This window comes from Photinus pyralis, unplaced genomic scaffold (genome assembly GCF_008802855.1).
Source record: "Photinus pyralis isolate 1611_PpyrPB1 unplaced genomic scaffold, Ppyr1.3 Ppyr1.4_LG2, whole genome shotgun sequence".
NCBI classification, from domain to species: domain Eukaryota; kingdom Metazoa; phylum Arthropoda; class Insecta; order Coleoptera; family Lampyridae; genus Photinus; species Photinus pyralis.
The window spans coordinates 39,048,972-39,065,280 of record NW_022170403.1 but is presented as its reverse complement, the minus strand read 5'-3'; the positions used below and the strand labels follow the sequence as shown (position 1 = coordinate 39,065,280).

Sequence of the window (16,309 nt, the reverse complement as noted above, 5' to 3'; positions counted from 1 at the left end):
CGTTCAAACTTAGAGGCAGTAAAATAGTTCATCTAGAGATGTCTATATGACATGTCATCTAAACTATTAAAAACCAATATAAATTCACTTGTGGGTCCCCTAACAACTATGATAAACATCATAATTAATTCGGAAATTTTTTCAGACATGTTAAAAGTGGCTTTGGTTATACTCAATGGAGACATCAACGAGATACAAAACTATAGACCCATATCTATCCTACCAGTCATTTCTAAAATAATTGAAAAAGTTATTTATCTTCAGATAAGTAAACATTTCGAAACAAATACCTTATTTTGCAATTTACAATTTAGATTTAGGAAAAACAGAAGCACAGCGGATGCGTTGAACTATTTTATAGATCGTACATTAGAATCCTTTGAAAAGGTAGAACATTCCGTGGCCACTTTGCTAGACTTATCAAAAGCCTTTGATCGAGTATCCCACGACATCTTGTTGAAGAAGTTGAAGAATACTTACTTCAACGACTCCAGCATTGCACTCATTCGATCATATCTCAAAAACAGAATGCAACATGTTTTCTTCGACAACAGCATATCTGATCGACTTCCAATACAAAATGGTGTATCGCAGGGTTCTATACTCGGACCTCTGCTATTTCTTATATACGCAAATGATCTACCGAAAAATCTTCACCTGGATATGGGCTGTGATCTATATGCTAACGACACTACAGTATTTTGCTGAAATCGAGACTTAAGCGTTGTCATCAATCAAGCACAAACCGCAATCAGTGCCATAAAGCAGTGGTGTACGTCAAATGAACTAAGTTTGAACGAACAAAAAAACGGAAAACGTAATATTTTCCTTAAAACCTCCTCCGGCGCTTAGTACAAAACACCTCAAAAATTGTCCTCATGAATGCCTACTACGTCCTAATCCACAGCATTATGATGTCACTCATCATCTTGGTCACACGTCTTCAAGATGCAGCGTCGTGTTGTTCGAGTAATTGCAGGACTAGGGTATCGGGACGACTGTCGAGATGCCTTCAAGGCTCTGCATATATTAACCTTTCCTGGAATGTAGGTACATCCTTGAAAGTGTTTGCTTCGCAAAAAAGCACATACAAGAATACCGACATCAATCCGACTACCATACTCATAATCGAGCTCATAATACTAGATGCAAGGAAGATGTTAGAATAAATTTTTGCAGATTGAAAAATCACAAAATGGGAAAAAATATCAGTCCCAACTCTTGTACAACAAACTTCCAACGACAATTAGAGCATTACCCCCGAAGAATTTCAGGAATACAATCAAGTCGTTTTTAACAGACGCGGGGGTATATAGTCACGATGAATTTGTAACTGCTGTTGGAGGGCTAAACAATTTTTTGTGATGTTTATTTTAAAGACACATATGTTATGTTATAATTTTAAGAACACATATCTACATATATCATTTCAATAATTTTATTATACTGAATTAATGTTAATAACACAGTTGTTATTGTTGGTAATGTTAATTCCCAATGTACCATTTTGATGCAATATTTCTGTGGTCTCTAAGGCATTTGCCAGAATACTGGCCGATGTAAGACGAAAGCAATGACTCGTGTACGCCGATGGATTTTCTAACTTTAAAAATTTGGCCACAATACATTTGCAATTTTGTGTACCCCTATTGGTCGCACCGTGCATTTCTCTTTCACGTAGTTCAAGAAAAACCTGCGATGAGGTATTTTCGAATTAAGTCTAACAAATCCAAATTTTCAAGATTTCCCGGAACAATCATGAAGGATCGATCCGTCTTTGTTTTCGTTTCCACAAGTTTGACTACAAAGTGAGTTTTATGATCTTCAATATTCGTGGTCTCTTGTTTAACAAATAATCATTGTTACTAGCTATCACTAAAAACGTATTCACATTTTCTCTGTCCAACGTCAAAGACTTCTTAGCTTTATGACCTTCTCTTTTTCTTTTGAGGTAAGGAGTTAGGCTGTGAAATTTGCTTATATCCACTCCCTCATTTAAATTAATTGTCGATCGTAACATCGAGTACTTACTTCATAAAGAAGAACTTTTATAGGAGACCAACTCACTATTAAAGTACGCCAATATACAGTCTTCCGTGGTGCAATTGATTTTCTTCCCCAAGCACCACCTTCTGTATTCCCTGTATGCCGCCTCGTATACAGTTTTTGATTTGCTTGGTAAAGGCATCTCTCTGGCATTGCAGGCTAATTGTTGCATACTGTTGGACCCATCAATTTCTTCTGGATTCATAATTAGGTACAGAGAATTAGTTAATACCCACCCAACGAAATTGACACTATACACATCAACAGATTTTTTTCCAAACAACACGTATCTATGACAACACAAAAGGCGCATTATGTGTTTTCTGATTATTAAATAGTGAAATCTATATAACTCTCGCCAGGAAAGATTGCCGGTCACAGCACACCTTGTGTCGATTTGTAATCTTTATTTTTCTTAAGATGCGAGCGACTTCCGGAATACGTTCGTGCCAATGTTGACCGAAAAGTCTTTTTGTTTAACATTGACATCTTTCCCGGAAGTCGCTCACATCTTTAGAAAAACATAGATTTGTAGACCGGGATCAAGTGTTCTGTGACCGGCAATCTTTCCTGGCGAGAGGTATACCAAATTTCAGCAAATTTTCAATACATACAAGAACTACATTGTAACAAGTATGTTACTCGTACATAATCAGACTTTATTATCTCGTCTCGTCCAATAAAGTCATAGATTATGTACTTGTAACATAAATAGCTATTATAAATAAAAAAGTTAACATTGCACATGCGTTAAACCAAATTTTTGACACTGAGCATGCGCAAAACCAAAAAATATCGGTATATGTACGGACCAAGCCCTTTCAAATAAGCCCTATATCGCCAAAATCGGTTTAGTAGTGTAGAAGGAGTATGTGTGATGAACGGACGGACGGACGACAAAGTGCAGCCAATGGCGATTTTTCATTTTGAGAAAAATACGCTAAAAATCCGGGCTCGATTGATTGAAACGATCCATTTCGCATTGTGGTTCCTTCTAAAATGACCTAAACGCGTTTTGGGCTTAAGTTCACGACCATAACACACAACAATACTTAATTTCGGTGTTTGGTCAATCGCATTATGTGCGTTATTTTCGCTCATTGAGCGTTTTCGATATTTATGCGGCAACTTTGTAACCAAATACAACATCTTATTTTTTCGCATTTCATACGCGGTAAATTTAAGTATCCTTCCTTCCTAGGAGTAGGTATTTATATTGTTAAGTGAATATTCTGTCAACTTTTCGTTTATTCCATTATTACATCTAGGTACAAGGGACTAGTAATCGTGTGCGCCATGTAAACGAGAACGAAAACGAAACTTCGGTAATTACATTTGTGCAGTACTAAACATGAATGCAAATTACACGCTGTAAACACCCGTCTTCAATTTTCTATGTCACATTTATGTCTACTTAATTTATAATTTTTTAAAGTGGAGAATCGGTAATCTTGAAGGGTTTCCATTAGACGAGCGACAATAATTTAATCCCAACCAATCATAAAATTACATGACAAGCGCTAGATTTGTGTTCGTGCCTTCCGAAATATTGTTTTTATGCTTAATTAATTACGTTCGCATTCTACCCTCATTAAAGTACTAATCCACCAAATCTAGTATGTTTCCTTCCTTCTATATTACCTTACTAGTTAGTGGCGGGCGTTGCGAAATTAAGCTTTGTAGTGCACGTAATTAAAACTACCTATTATTGCAAAAAATTAAATGTTACTTCTGAAATACGGATGTAAGTGAGAACTAATTTTTGCTTAATACCAACAGAACTCCACCAAAGCAACATTAGTCGGTAACATGTCATCAACTTTTGTTGACATTCAGAAAAATAGGCGAAACTTGCCACATCAAGACTGCCATGAAGAACGATGATGATAAGCTTATTTTGGCAGGTGCTCACTTTATAATTTCCCGTCTAAACGCCGTAAGCATCGAATACTGGGTACGTCCAAGTTTGCGAAGAAGTGCAAATACAGTGCCACTAATTTGTTCGAAGATTGTACAGGTACACATACCTATAGACAGTCACGTCAGTAATCGCAGGTGGCCGCCCACTGCAAATCTGGTCGCCTGTGAGGTGTATCAAATTATGCTATTATATTTTCATCACTATCTAGCCCATTGGAAAAAAAGACATGTTTGGCAGTGGGCGGCTACCTGCGGCTGTTTTTATACTAGACGACGTCTACCTCTCGATATCGTTCCATTAGACTAGTGACTGTGACTAGAGAACTAGTCTCACGAATCAACACAAGTATATTATCATTGAATTTATAACTATCAGAAGCGCCGATCCCATATAACAGTTTGTGACCATGTGCCAACTGGCCGCCGCTAGGGGCAGTTCGATCGTTTGAAAGTCCGTGGGCGATCGAAAGTGGAGCGTTACATTGACATTAGATGGCAGCATTACAAACAATTTATTTTGACCATTCGAATATTTTCCTTTTTAATCGTTAGATGTCAGGAACTCGGGATGTTTTTGTGTTATCATTGGAATGGTTTTATAAATAGGATTGGAATGTTCTAAAAATAGATCCCTTAAGAAGCATTGCGTAAATTTGTAATGTAAATAATAATACATTTAGACGAACGAAGCTTGCAGTCCTTGTCCTTGAAGGAATGCAATTTCATACATTCTATTCACAGGCAGTACAATAGGCAGGTTCCACATTTTTACTGAAAGCGGGAGATTTTGTTATTAAAAAACGATCAAAATTTGAAGGCAAAATATTGTCCGTTGCAAGCATTTGAATTGTGAAAACCAACGGTCAGCGAGAAGAGAAAAAACGTACCAACACATTTGCCGCCGCGTTGGCAGAATACGAATTCACGTGAACTGGAACCGATGTGTTAATTACTTAATTTTATTTGCTGTGTGCACAATGCTGCCAAGGTATAAAAAAAGTTGGCGAAATTTACCCAAATTTAAATGAACCTCAGAACAGTCCAGTAGTGGAATTGTTGGCAGTTGGCACTGTTGGCAGCTACATCATTTCCACATTCACATTTGATAACTAAATTTCTCGAATCAGCTTTTTTTATAACCATGCAGCATTGTGCACAAATAAATCGGTCCCAGTTTACGTGAATTCGTATACCTACTAGAGCCACAGACATAATTTTAATCTGTGCTAGAGCTGCGCGATAAATGAAATTGTTATCGATTTATCGATATGTCTGTTCAGTCTGATAATTATCGATTAATCGTTAATTGATAACTATCGATAATTATCGATAACTTTAAACACTTATCGATAACTTTCGATAATAATCGACAATTATCGATAAATCGTAACGCTAATTTTCGATAATGATCGATAACGTTTGATAATTATCGATAACTTTTTATAATTATCGATAACTTTTGAAAATAATTAATAATGATTGTTAGCTGCTGATAATAATCGATTATTATTGCCACGAAAATTGTCTATCTCTGATATTTATCGATTAATAATAAGTAGCGGAAATTATCAAGAGAAAACTATCGATACTTTTTCATAAATCTCATCGATATATATTCTCAATCGATATATTACATCATCCATGCGTACACTCGCTAACACTTTTGTTTTTTTGGTATTGGTATTGCGAGAGATAATTTAAATAAAACAGGATCTTTTGATGCTCAAGTTTTCTGAAATCAAAGGTGATCAAGTGGACGATAATCCTCAAAAATGAGTACAGCAGTAGGTTGTGAATTGTGATCATATGGCAACTCCACAATGCTCTTACATCGCTTTTGTTGGAAGTAAACTGGTATACCTAAACATTGAAAAGTTTATGTCGTTAAAAATTCTCTCCATAATTATCTATCTTAATAGTTTAGTTGTGAGATTAATCGATAGATTATCGGTAATTATAGGTTTATTGACCAATCCTTTAACATTTTCGATAAATTACACCGGTCTACAGCATTTTTGCGCATGGGACATATATACCTTATTTTTATTGCTTCTATAGCCACAAATAAGAATTAGAACAAAAAATGGTTAGGTATGTATTTGTTTTTGTGTGAAAAAAATGCAAAAAACCAAAAAATAAAAATACCTATAGAATCCTACTTACATAGGCATGATTTATTAAATGGTAACGTTTCTACATTTATAATTTGTTTATCTTAGAGTGTAAATGTTTAAAAATGGAACAGTTTTGCTGTTTTTGTCATGTTCAACTGAATCTGATCTTCCATCATGCTTCCAACTTCCTGGCCTTGGGAAGGTGCCTAAGTTCCATTGTCTCGAGAAAGTGTTGTCCTTATTCCGAATAAGCTCCCATATTATCCTTAAATTGATCTAAATGAGAATGTAACCTGTGCATCTTTATTCTTTAGAGATACCCCATGATACAAAACCAAATCCTGTCAGCTCATCATAATTTTCAGCTCTATGGTTTCCCAGGAAACACTGAACGGGAAACCATGGACTATTGCCTTAAAACTGTTCCAGGATTTTTTTTCCTCTTTGCTAAGTAACCGCGGAAAAATATCACCCTCCATTTTTCTTTTTTTTTTTTTAGGGAAAACAAAGATTCCAGCTTTAATTTTCGCCCCTGAAAGCTTTCAATCAAATCGCATGCGCAAAAAAATTCTTTTTTTGTTGACCGGTCGACCATTTTTTTTAAATTTATCGATTGACTATCTATTAATCGATAATTATCGATAAGTTATCGATTAACCATTGAGAACAAATTTCAAACGTCAGAATTTAAAAGAAAAGAGGTTAACCACCTTTTTATTTTGTATCAAAATTGCCAGGTGTGACGTGTGATCCTAGATCAGGGGTCGGCAACCTGCGGCTCTTTTGATACCTATAAAGTTGCGGCTCTCCGTATTTATCTAAAGAAATTAGTTCATTTGTTCGAAATTCGCCTTTTTAATTAATCTTATTTTGTATCAAAAGTATACTTGCAGCAAATAATTATGTAATTTTTGACACTTGTTTACTTTCTGGTATTCTTTTGTTTTTTTTATTATAGCCAGCCTACTCCGATCTATAAACACGTAATTAATTAATGAGTAGGTACTTTTGTGAAAAATATTGAATAACCTAAACACTGCGGAGTTTAAGCACAGGGCACCCTTTATAAACATTTAAGAGAAGACAAAAGCGAATAGCGAAATAAAATAGTGGTAGTTCCATTTGAAAAAGAATAGTTATAGCACTTTGAACAAACGGCATTGAAACAACCAAATATTCAGGATGTTCTATTTAAAAAGGTCAGTTATTAATTGACATCGTAAAAATGGAACACCCTGTACATTCAAAAATAATTTCTGTAGATCCGCAACCACCAATATTTTTACCAGGTATCTATCAGCTATGTAGGAAAAACCGAAGGACTGTTGCAGGACCCTGTATAGGTATAGCCAAAAACTATAATATTGAATCAAAAATTATTTGTGGCTCTTTAAGAACTGGGAAATTTTGTAAATTGTAATTTTTGGCTCTTCCGTTTCAATAGGTTGCCGACCCCTGTCTTAGGTAGTTTAACCGGTGGCAACGGTTTAACCGACACACACAAAAATTAAGAATAGATAGGTAGGTACATTTAATTTCTGTTACAGTGATCAAGGATGCCTGCGTATTTTTTGCTTTCCTGTTCAAATGTAATTCAATCTTCCTTAAGGAATGTTAAGTAGGTCACGATTCATGAAAGGAAGAATGTTTATCTTACGTCATTCAACATCCTGTGTGCCACATAAATGCCTTATAAGTACGTTTCTTGGGTATGTAGAATTCTGTATACAACAATTACAAATCGAGATAGTGGGTTCATTACAGATTCCTGTATAATAATTAACAAAGGTAAAAAACTGACATTATTATTCATCTTTCTCGATGGTAGAGACATCTACGTCTTGTAATTTAAACTATTGAAAACAGTCACATATCCTGCCATTTAACCCGCGCTTCTGATAGTTATAAATTCAATGATATTATGAATGATCTGCGCAATAACCGATTGGGAGCAAATCAGCAAAACACGACACAACACACGTGCATTTGGTGGAGCCGTATTTCAAAAATTTGTTGTCGACATTGATTTTCTTTGATGTACCGCCTTCAGAGAGAAACAGTCAACAATGTCGGCGACTACGGTCATGAAAAGTCGCAAACATTTCAAATTTGTTGTAACATTTGTTATCAACATTTGTCGACGACAGTGTCCTTGACAAATGTTGCTTTGGTGGAGTTCCGCTTTAAGGTGAAAGTTAATTAATTGAAACTGCACATTTGGTGCTGATAACAAGGTCGTAGATGATTCGAAGTATACAGGGTGTCCCTAAAAGGTCTGTACAACGCGCTACCAGGGGTTCTTGGTATCAAAATAGAACGATTTAACCCAACTTACCTCTATCCAAAAGTGCTTCGGTAAGGCGCTATCTACCGCCAAAGATTTAAAAAAAAAATTTTTATTTTTATTTTATCGGAAAATGGTTTTGCCGATTAAAATGAAATTCGGGATGTGAATGTCTGATGTAAAAAGGGTCTTTGTGATATCACCGTTTTGATTGTAGTTGCTATGTAGGTGGTAAAATACTGACCATCCGCATCTGAAGACGTCTAAAACTTTTTAACTACTATTTTGACAGTTCTGAATTTTTGGACACTGAGAGACAGTTTACTTGCAAGCATTTTTTGTCTGTTGATGAATATCGCTCGATGTGATGGTTTACGAAAAAAAAAAAAATTTAAGCATGATGAATGGCATGCACCATACATGCGATTGTTCCTCAAAAAATCAGAAGATGGCTGTGAAACCTTAGAGTGGCGTACCGTTTGTTTGTTGTTTCTTAAACATTAACAATTTACGTTTTGCTTGAAGATTTAAAATTTCATTGTTAAAATTGTAGTATGGCCTTTCAATACAGTAACGCAGTTATCTGATATGCTTATGTGTTTAGATACTGTCGTGGAAATGGTCGCCAATGCGTTAGAGAGTATACTCACATGCTTCTTGCTTGCACTTATGGTTTTTGAGGAACAATCGCATGTATGATGCATGCCATTCATGATGCGTAAATTTTTTTTTTTCGTAACCCATCACAGATAGCGATATTCATCAAGAGACAAAAAATGCTTGCAAGTAAACTGTCTCTCAGTGTCCAAAAATTCAGAACTGTCAAAATAGTAGTTAAAAAGTTTTAGACGTCTTCAGATGCGGATGGTCAGTATTTTACCACCTACATAGCAACTACAATCAAAACGGTGATATCACAAAGACCCTTTTTACATCAGACATTCACATCCCGAATTTCATTTTAATCGGCAAAACCATTTTCCGATAAAATAAAAATAAAATTTTTTTTTTAAATCTTTGGCGGTAGATAGCGCCTTACCGAAGCACTTTTGGATAGAGGTAAGTTGGGTTAAATCGTCCTATTTTGATACCAAGAACCCCTGGTAGCGCGTTGTACAGACCTTTTAGGGACACCCTGTATATTGCGCATTATTCGGCATAAGTTACGCATGTCCTACGTGAGCGGCGGCAACATGCGGACGGCGCGGTCTTCGCGGATATATCAAAGCATGATAGTTTATTGGCTCAAGAGTTTTTGAGGCGGCACAGCGGGTCAAAATATTTGATATTTCCGTGTCTGTCGCTTCAGTCTTAACAACATGCGCTTGCATCACTTTATGTTCGGTGCTTGCACGTAAGACGCTCTGGTCGCGTTTGCCGTCTACAACGCGACGACCGCGCCGGCCGCATGTTGCCGCTCACGTAGGACATTGGGAATTGGCCGCCGCCTCACCAGATGCTTCAATACAAACAAATCTCATTGACACTTATGCTCTTTCCGAGAAATCGGCATCCAACACCGCGCGTATCCTCGTTCGAGTGAGTCGTTTTTATTACTGGGCGTAGCTATGCTCTAATGCAACACGAGTAGATCTGTTCACACGTAAACGTATTTTTCAAACGGTTTGGAAGTACATTGTCAAACTTCTGTAATACTGCTTTGTGTCTTCAAAATGGATCTTATTGATATTGAATTCTTGATCGTCGAAAACTGACTAGTGTGTTTAGGATTTTTATAGGTAGTGGAAGTGGTGTTTCGTTAAATGCTGCAATCAAGGAAAAAACGTGGCTGGTTCCCGACGGTTGGAAAGCGTGTACGTTTCTTTACCCTATTTTTACTCGTGCAGTCCGCCTGATTTGATTATTTGAAGGTGCAGTTTGTCATTATCATCATTATTTTGTGCAGAAGCAAGTTAACCAAATAAAAGTTGTGTGAAAAGTTTAAAGCGGATTATCCGCTTTGTGAAAGAAGTGTGTCAAGTTGAAAAATCAAGCAGTTAATGCAACCTTGAGGCCTTCTATTAAGGTTCTCTTGTTATTAAAAGTGAAAAGTCTGCCCTGTCTGAAGCGCCACCGACAACTCGTCATTTTATTCATCAAATTAATATTGTTTGTCATTAAGTAGTTTTGTGTGTTAAAAAAAAATGAAGTTTAACACCTCTCAGCGTTTCCGGGTGAAGTTAAGTGCACCTTGTTATCGCAAATCTTTGTACGTACGACCAGATTAGTAAGAGACAAAACTAATTTTAAGATTTTTCCGATTTTTAACTTACGACCGCCTAGTGCGTGGTAATTTGTCCAAATTTAAGTTTCGTAAGCGATTCTTTCATTCGGGAATTTTTTTTCAATTTTTCATTTCATGTGTTTGGGAATAGATTTTTATTATTGTCAATCAATTAATTACGTGTTTATTCGAATCCTTTGTGTGATCCGGATAGAGTTTTCATGTTAGATTTGGGACTTTTCAGTACATTGGATGTTATCCCTTGATGTAAGCATAGACTTGTAAGTCTCTGAATGTTAGGTACCGATAAAGGACAGATCTGACTCTATTGTAACAGATTTTTGATTTAATACCAAAGAGTAACTCCTTTGTTAATACTCGAATTTTGCATACCTAATTGTAGAAATACGTGATAGGTATTTTTAGTATTTTCTGGTGCCGTGCCGTAATTATTAGTAATTAAAGAATATCAAAAATCTGTTACAAGGGTGACGTAGAAAAAGGGATTTAGAATCCCACGTAGCTTTCATGAGATAAGGAACCAAAAATATGTATGTATGTAATGTGATTACCGGCCTCAAACAACAAATAGGGATTATCTCTTCAATTGACCCTAATAACCAGTCTCGGTACATCCATTTACAACATAATAAGTCGTTGAGCATATAAGAATAGGTGTAAGTAGGGACAGTTAGTTAATTTATACTGCCGATCTTACTTGCACATATACCTGAGTAAGTTTACAGCGATTTTATTAAATTATTACGCAGTTAGGAAATGTAAATTTTAAACTTAAAATTGGGATTTTGTTTTTTTTTCTTTTTACAAAATTATCATACAATCCTCGCTTATTGTGTATATCTCTACCTTTCGCTATCAAAATTATGTTTATGTAATAATCTATTGTTGACTATTTAGAATCGCACTCCAATGGCGCCTGTTATCGAGAAAATTAGAGAATTAGGCTGCTTTGAGCTTGGTGAAGGACCCCATTGGGATAACGAATCGCAAAGTTTATACTGGGTGGATATCGTAAAGAAGACGATTCATAAATACATACCATCTCTTAAAAAGCATACTCATATAAAAGTGGGCAAGTAGATCAAATTATTTAATACGTAACTATGCCTATCTTTACTTATACAATCACCAAAATTTGAGAAAAATGTTTACCCAACCTACAGGAGTGGATATCTATGTGAATTACTTTCAGATAAATTTCCATCTCTAATTGTGCCCATAAGTGGTTCGTCTGATCGTTTCATTATTACTTTGCAACGAGAAGTAGCCGTCCTTACCTGGGATGGTGTTAGTTCCAGACCTACTAGTATAGAAACGATCGCTATTGTTGATACCGACAACGCTTTAAAAAATAACAGAATAAATGATGGCAAAGTGGACCCTCTTGGTAACTTATGGGCAGGTAACTGAAATAGAACTGAAAGATAAGGGAAGGTTAAATACGCACGTTCTCTTTCAGGCACTATGGCCATTGACGGCGATACACCATACGGTCCAAGAACGGGCACTCTATTTTGCTTGAGCTCCAATAAAAAAATCAGATATTTTGAAGAAAATGTGGGCATATCAAACGGGCTTGCTTGGAGTAGCGATTTAAAAAAAATGTATTACATTGATTCGGTTAAAAGAAGAATAGATCAATACGACTTTGATGCAACTAACGCGTCTATCAGTACGCATTACCACATCGTTTTCCATAACTATATTGTTTATTTATAGCTAATCGTCAACCACTATTTAGTCTGGAAAAGCATAACATTCCAGGCTTTCCGGATGGCCAAACTATTGATGCTGATGGAAATTTATGGGTCGCCGTGTTTCGCGGAAAGAGAGTGATCAAAGTTAGTTCCGCTAAACCTGAAACGTTACTGGATACCGTAAACATTCCAGACCTCCAGGTACCATAAAGGAATTATGTAATTTGTAAACTATTAATGCGTTTTAGATAACATCAGTTGCCTTTGGTGGCCCACTTTTGGATGAACTGTACGTAACAAGTGCTAGTCATATTGCGTGGCCTACTGAAGGAGAAGAAGACTGTATTAAAGGGCATATTTATAAAATCACAGGTTTAGGTGTTCGGGGCTTGCCAGCGAATAGGATTAAAATATAGTATGTAGATAAGAAGGCATTTAGTGCAACTGTAGACTGAGAAAATCTGTTCATATTGATAAACTAATCTCCATGCTTTTTTTGTTTATTAGTATAATCATAATAAAATTTGATCTTGTAGTTAGTGTAGCACCGTTATAAAAACTGGCTTAAGTTAAGTACGATTCACAATGTATAAATTAATTAAACGCAATCCTTCGAGAACATTATAGAAAAGTATTAATATTTGCTCAAATTGAAGTCGGCAGTATTGCTAACTTTGTTATTAATGCAGGTACGATGGTGGTTAAATTAGGAAATATAAAGCATTTTTTCTCACGTGTAATGATCGAATCAGAGACTACGTTTACACGGTGACTTAACGCTGGTTTTATAAATCCTGACGTTATAACTCCTAGTTTAGGTATACTGTTTACACGACTGTGAAGTTATAAATTCCACTGGAGTTATAACACCCGTTTGAATTTAGCATATTAAGAAATCTAGAAACCATTTTAACCAACGTTAACTTTAGTGCTGTCAACTTCACGCTGTTCAGTTTGAGGTTATAAACTTCCTTCTCCACTTTTTGTTAGATCTCGTTTACATTGGTTGTATTGCACTATAAGAAATAAGTATCATAAAATGCCTGGGCATTACAGTTACTGAAAACTCTGATTACTCCGTGTGTATACTTCACGCAGTACTTGGGTTGACTATAAAATGCATTGGTAAATCCTATACTTACTCTTTAATGTTTTGAACCTGGTTTGCATTTGTTTTGCGGTTTTTAAATAACCAGAGTTATGCATAGGCTCCACCAATTGTTCAAACACTTCCAGTGCTCTAAATTTTTTCCCATCTAAACATCTTATAATTTTTTTCTCGTTAACCAGTCGTAAAAAGTAACGAGTTTCTTCTACTTCCCATGCATCGCGCTTATTTTTATTCGAGCACATTTTCAACCAATTTCGTAAATAGAAGGTAAGCACAAATCACATACGATTTGTGAAGGTAAGGTAAGTTTGTTAGGTTATGATATTTTGCAGTTTTGCCGCCTGCCTGACTGCAATCGCAGTTGGTAGCACTAGCAAATAGGATTTATAAAACTCGTAGTTTACACGCATAATAACACCGGCTTTATAACGTCACGCCTGTGCCACGAGCGGTGTAGAGTTATAAAACCGACGTTATAAAACCAGTTTATATGACTATTTACACGACGCATAACTCCGGTTTTACTAAAATTAGGAGTTATAACTCAGGCGTTAGGTCACCGTGTAAGAAAAACACAAAACGAGTAAAAATTCACCCTTCACCTATCAAGGTTGGTAATCCGCTTAAAAATTATGACGATAGGTCTCAAGGACTTTCTAAATGCTCTTGGTTGCAATGATAGTATTTACGTGAACACGGCACCCTGGAAAGGAATAATGTGCTGCTGTGTGCAATGGCGTGCAGTCACTACTTGGGCACCAATAGAAAAATCTTCATGAAGAACTCTGTGCGGGTCACACAATGGATTCGAATAAACACACAATTAATTATGATTAAAATTATACCAATGACAAAACATTTTTTGCACTCCTTCGTTCTAAATCGCGTTTTCCCAATAAAACACGAACGTCGGGAACGTCAATTTTACAATTGACTATCTACTTTCGCGCACTAGTGCCTAAAAATTCAACGAAATTATCTATTTAGTGCGGATCATAAACTAAAAAGTAGTATGATGGAAGAGTAAAAAATAAAAAATAAATACACTTTACATCATTCCCTGTAGTCCACGGGCAAAAATAAGCGTAAACCAGAAGTTTTGAACAATAAATTGACATTTTAAATTTCTACTTTATCGGCATAGAGGACTTGATTTTTTCAAAAGAATTATAATGTCGCAAAAATCTCGCGAAAAGGATTTGAATTTATATAAATTCGATTTAACTAATCCGTGCAAAAAATAGAATACATGTTACGTGCGTGAACAGTATTTGCTTGATTCGCGCGAGATGCGTCGCTCGTGCGCGTTGCGCACTCGCGCCGCCAAACTTCGCGCTCATCTTCAAAATAACTGTTCCCGCACTAATAATGTAAATAACTATTTCCGAAGGAAATGAAAAAATATGCGATAACAAGCGCACATCACTCACGCATAATCGGTGACAGCTTCTGAAAACTCAACTGGTTCTTGAACACTGAACTTGATGACAAACAAATTTGACTTCATAAATAAGATGAACAAATTTTCGGTGGTTGTTCGAACCGGTTCGAACCTGGGTTCGAACGGTATAAAACCTTTTACTTTTAAGAAGACAAAAACCTTAACGAAAAGCGTCACTGTTTTGCACTGCTTCCTTTTTAGTGCATTTCCAGAAAAATTAAAAAAAATGCGCTATTGTGGCCACTTTGTCCGTTCGTCCGTCCGCTCGTTCGTTGAGACGCTACTAGTTCTTTATCTTAAGAGCTATTGTTCTACTTTTTTCGCTATTTAGTTCGTTATGGTATCGAGGATTGCACCAAGGAAGGAATTTTTTCTGCGTTTATTGCTAAAAAAGTTTTTGTAAAAAAACAAAAAAACCGTTTTTTACATGTTCCATAATTTTACACTTTTGCCGTTTATTAACGATCCTAGAGATCGTTTATAATTTTGTATTGCTGTCTGTCATCTGTCTGTTGGTCTGTCCGTCTGTTCCTTTGTCTGTCTGTCCCTCTATCTGTTCGTGTGACCGATAACTTTGTTTAGAAATGTTCGATCGATTTTACATCTCCGTTAGTTATTAACTGAATTGCATGAAATTCAATATGGGCATAGCTTCCGCCATATAATACGCAATACCATAAGTTGAGTCGAATCGATTCAAAACTCACAGTGCCCTTTTCGCATCTCGACCATTTATAAACCGAATTGCTCACTTTTTTATTTATAAAACTTGGAATAAAGGAAAATCTAATATAACGCCAGTACCAAAATGTGGTTTTGCGCATGCGCAGTGCCAATTTTCTTATTTCTGGAGGGATTTAAATGAAATGTGATACATAGCCACTTGGAACAAACGAAAATCTAACGTTAGTTTCCAAATTTAGGTTTGCGCATGCGCAGTGCCAACTTTCTAATTTAGAAAAGTATTGAAATGAAATTCTTTTTACACACTGAAATTGAAGTAGGACGTCTAAAATTGATTGCACCTATGCAACTCTATCTTTCGTATTTGTGACCGGATTTTTACGATTTTAATAGAAGTTGGATCTTACAAATGGGAAATGAATGCAAATGGAAATGCGCTTTTCGTAAATCGTTTACGATTACTTTTTTAACTTGTCAAAGCTTTATCCATAAACGGTCAACATACGTTCAACTTCTCACACAACTTTGGTTAACTTGCTTCTGCACAGATTTATTACAAAACAAGCAGAAGTAAATCAGCATATGCATAATTAAAGCGCATTTTTTTGTATTACAGATCGGTATTTTATTAACCAAGTTCAAAACGACAAATCAAACTTTTATTAAAAGCTTTCTTTATCAAATTCAAATAAAATTTGTCATTTTATCGGTCTCACCAGTAATGTAACTCAAAATAGACTAGATCCTGCACATTACACTATAGCAGA

At 35.9% G+C, this 16,309-nt stretch overlaps 2 protein-coding genes across 3 annotated transcripts in view; one reads left to right on the top strand and one right to left on the bottom strand.

The window, feature by feature from the left end:
• LOC116163098 (metabotropic glutamate receptor 5-like) overlaps positions 1-16,309 on the bottom strand; it is a gene marked incomplete at its 3' end in the record, with an annotated part of 105,541 nt that overhangs the window by 72,544 nt on the left and 16,688 nt on the right.
• LOC116163102 (regucalcin-like) lies at positions 11,171-12,925 on the top strand. Of its 2 annotated transcripts, none has more exons than XM_031476952.1 (6): positions 11,171-11,265; positions 11,507-11,681; positions 11,802-12,011; positions 12,069-12,281; positions 12,329-12,507; positions 12,555-12,925. In XM_031476952.1, the coding sequence occupies exons 2-6, from the start codon at positions 11,519-11,521 to the stop codon at positions 12,720-12,722; spliced, it is 933 nt and encodes a 310-aa protein (XP_031332812.1). In that variant the 5' UTR covers positions 11,171-11,265; positions 11,507-11,518; the 3' UTR covers positions 12,723-12,925. The 2 variants fall into 2 exon arrangements, with proteins under 2 accessions (XP_031332812.1, XP_031332811.1); XM_031476951.1 differs by having other exon boundaries at positions 11,189-11,322.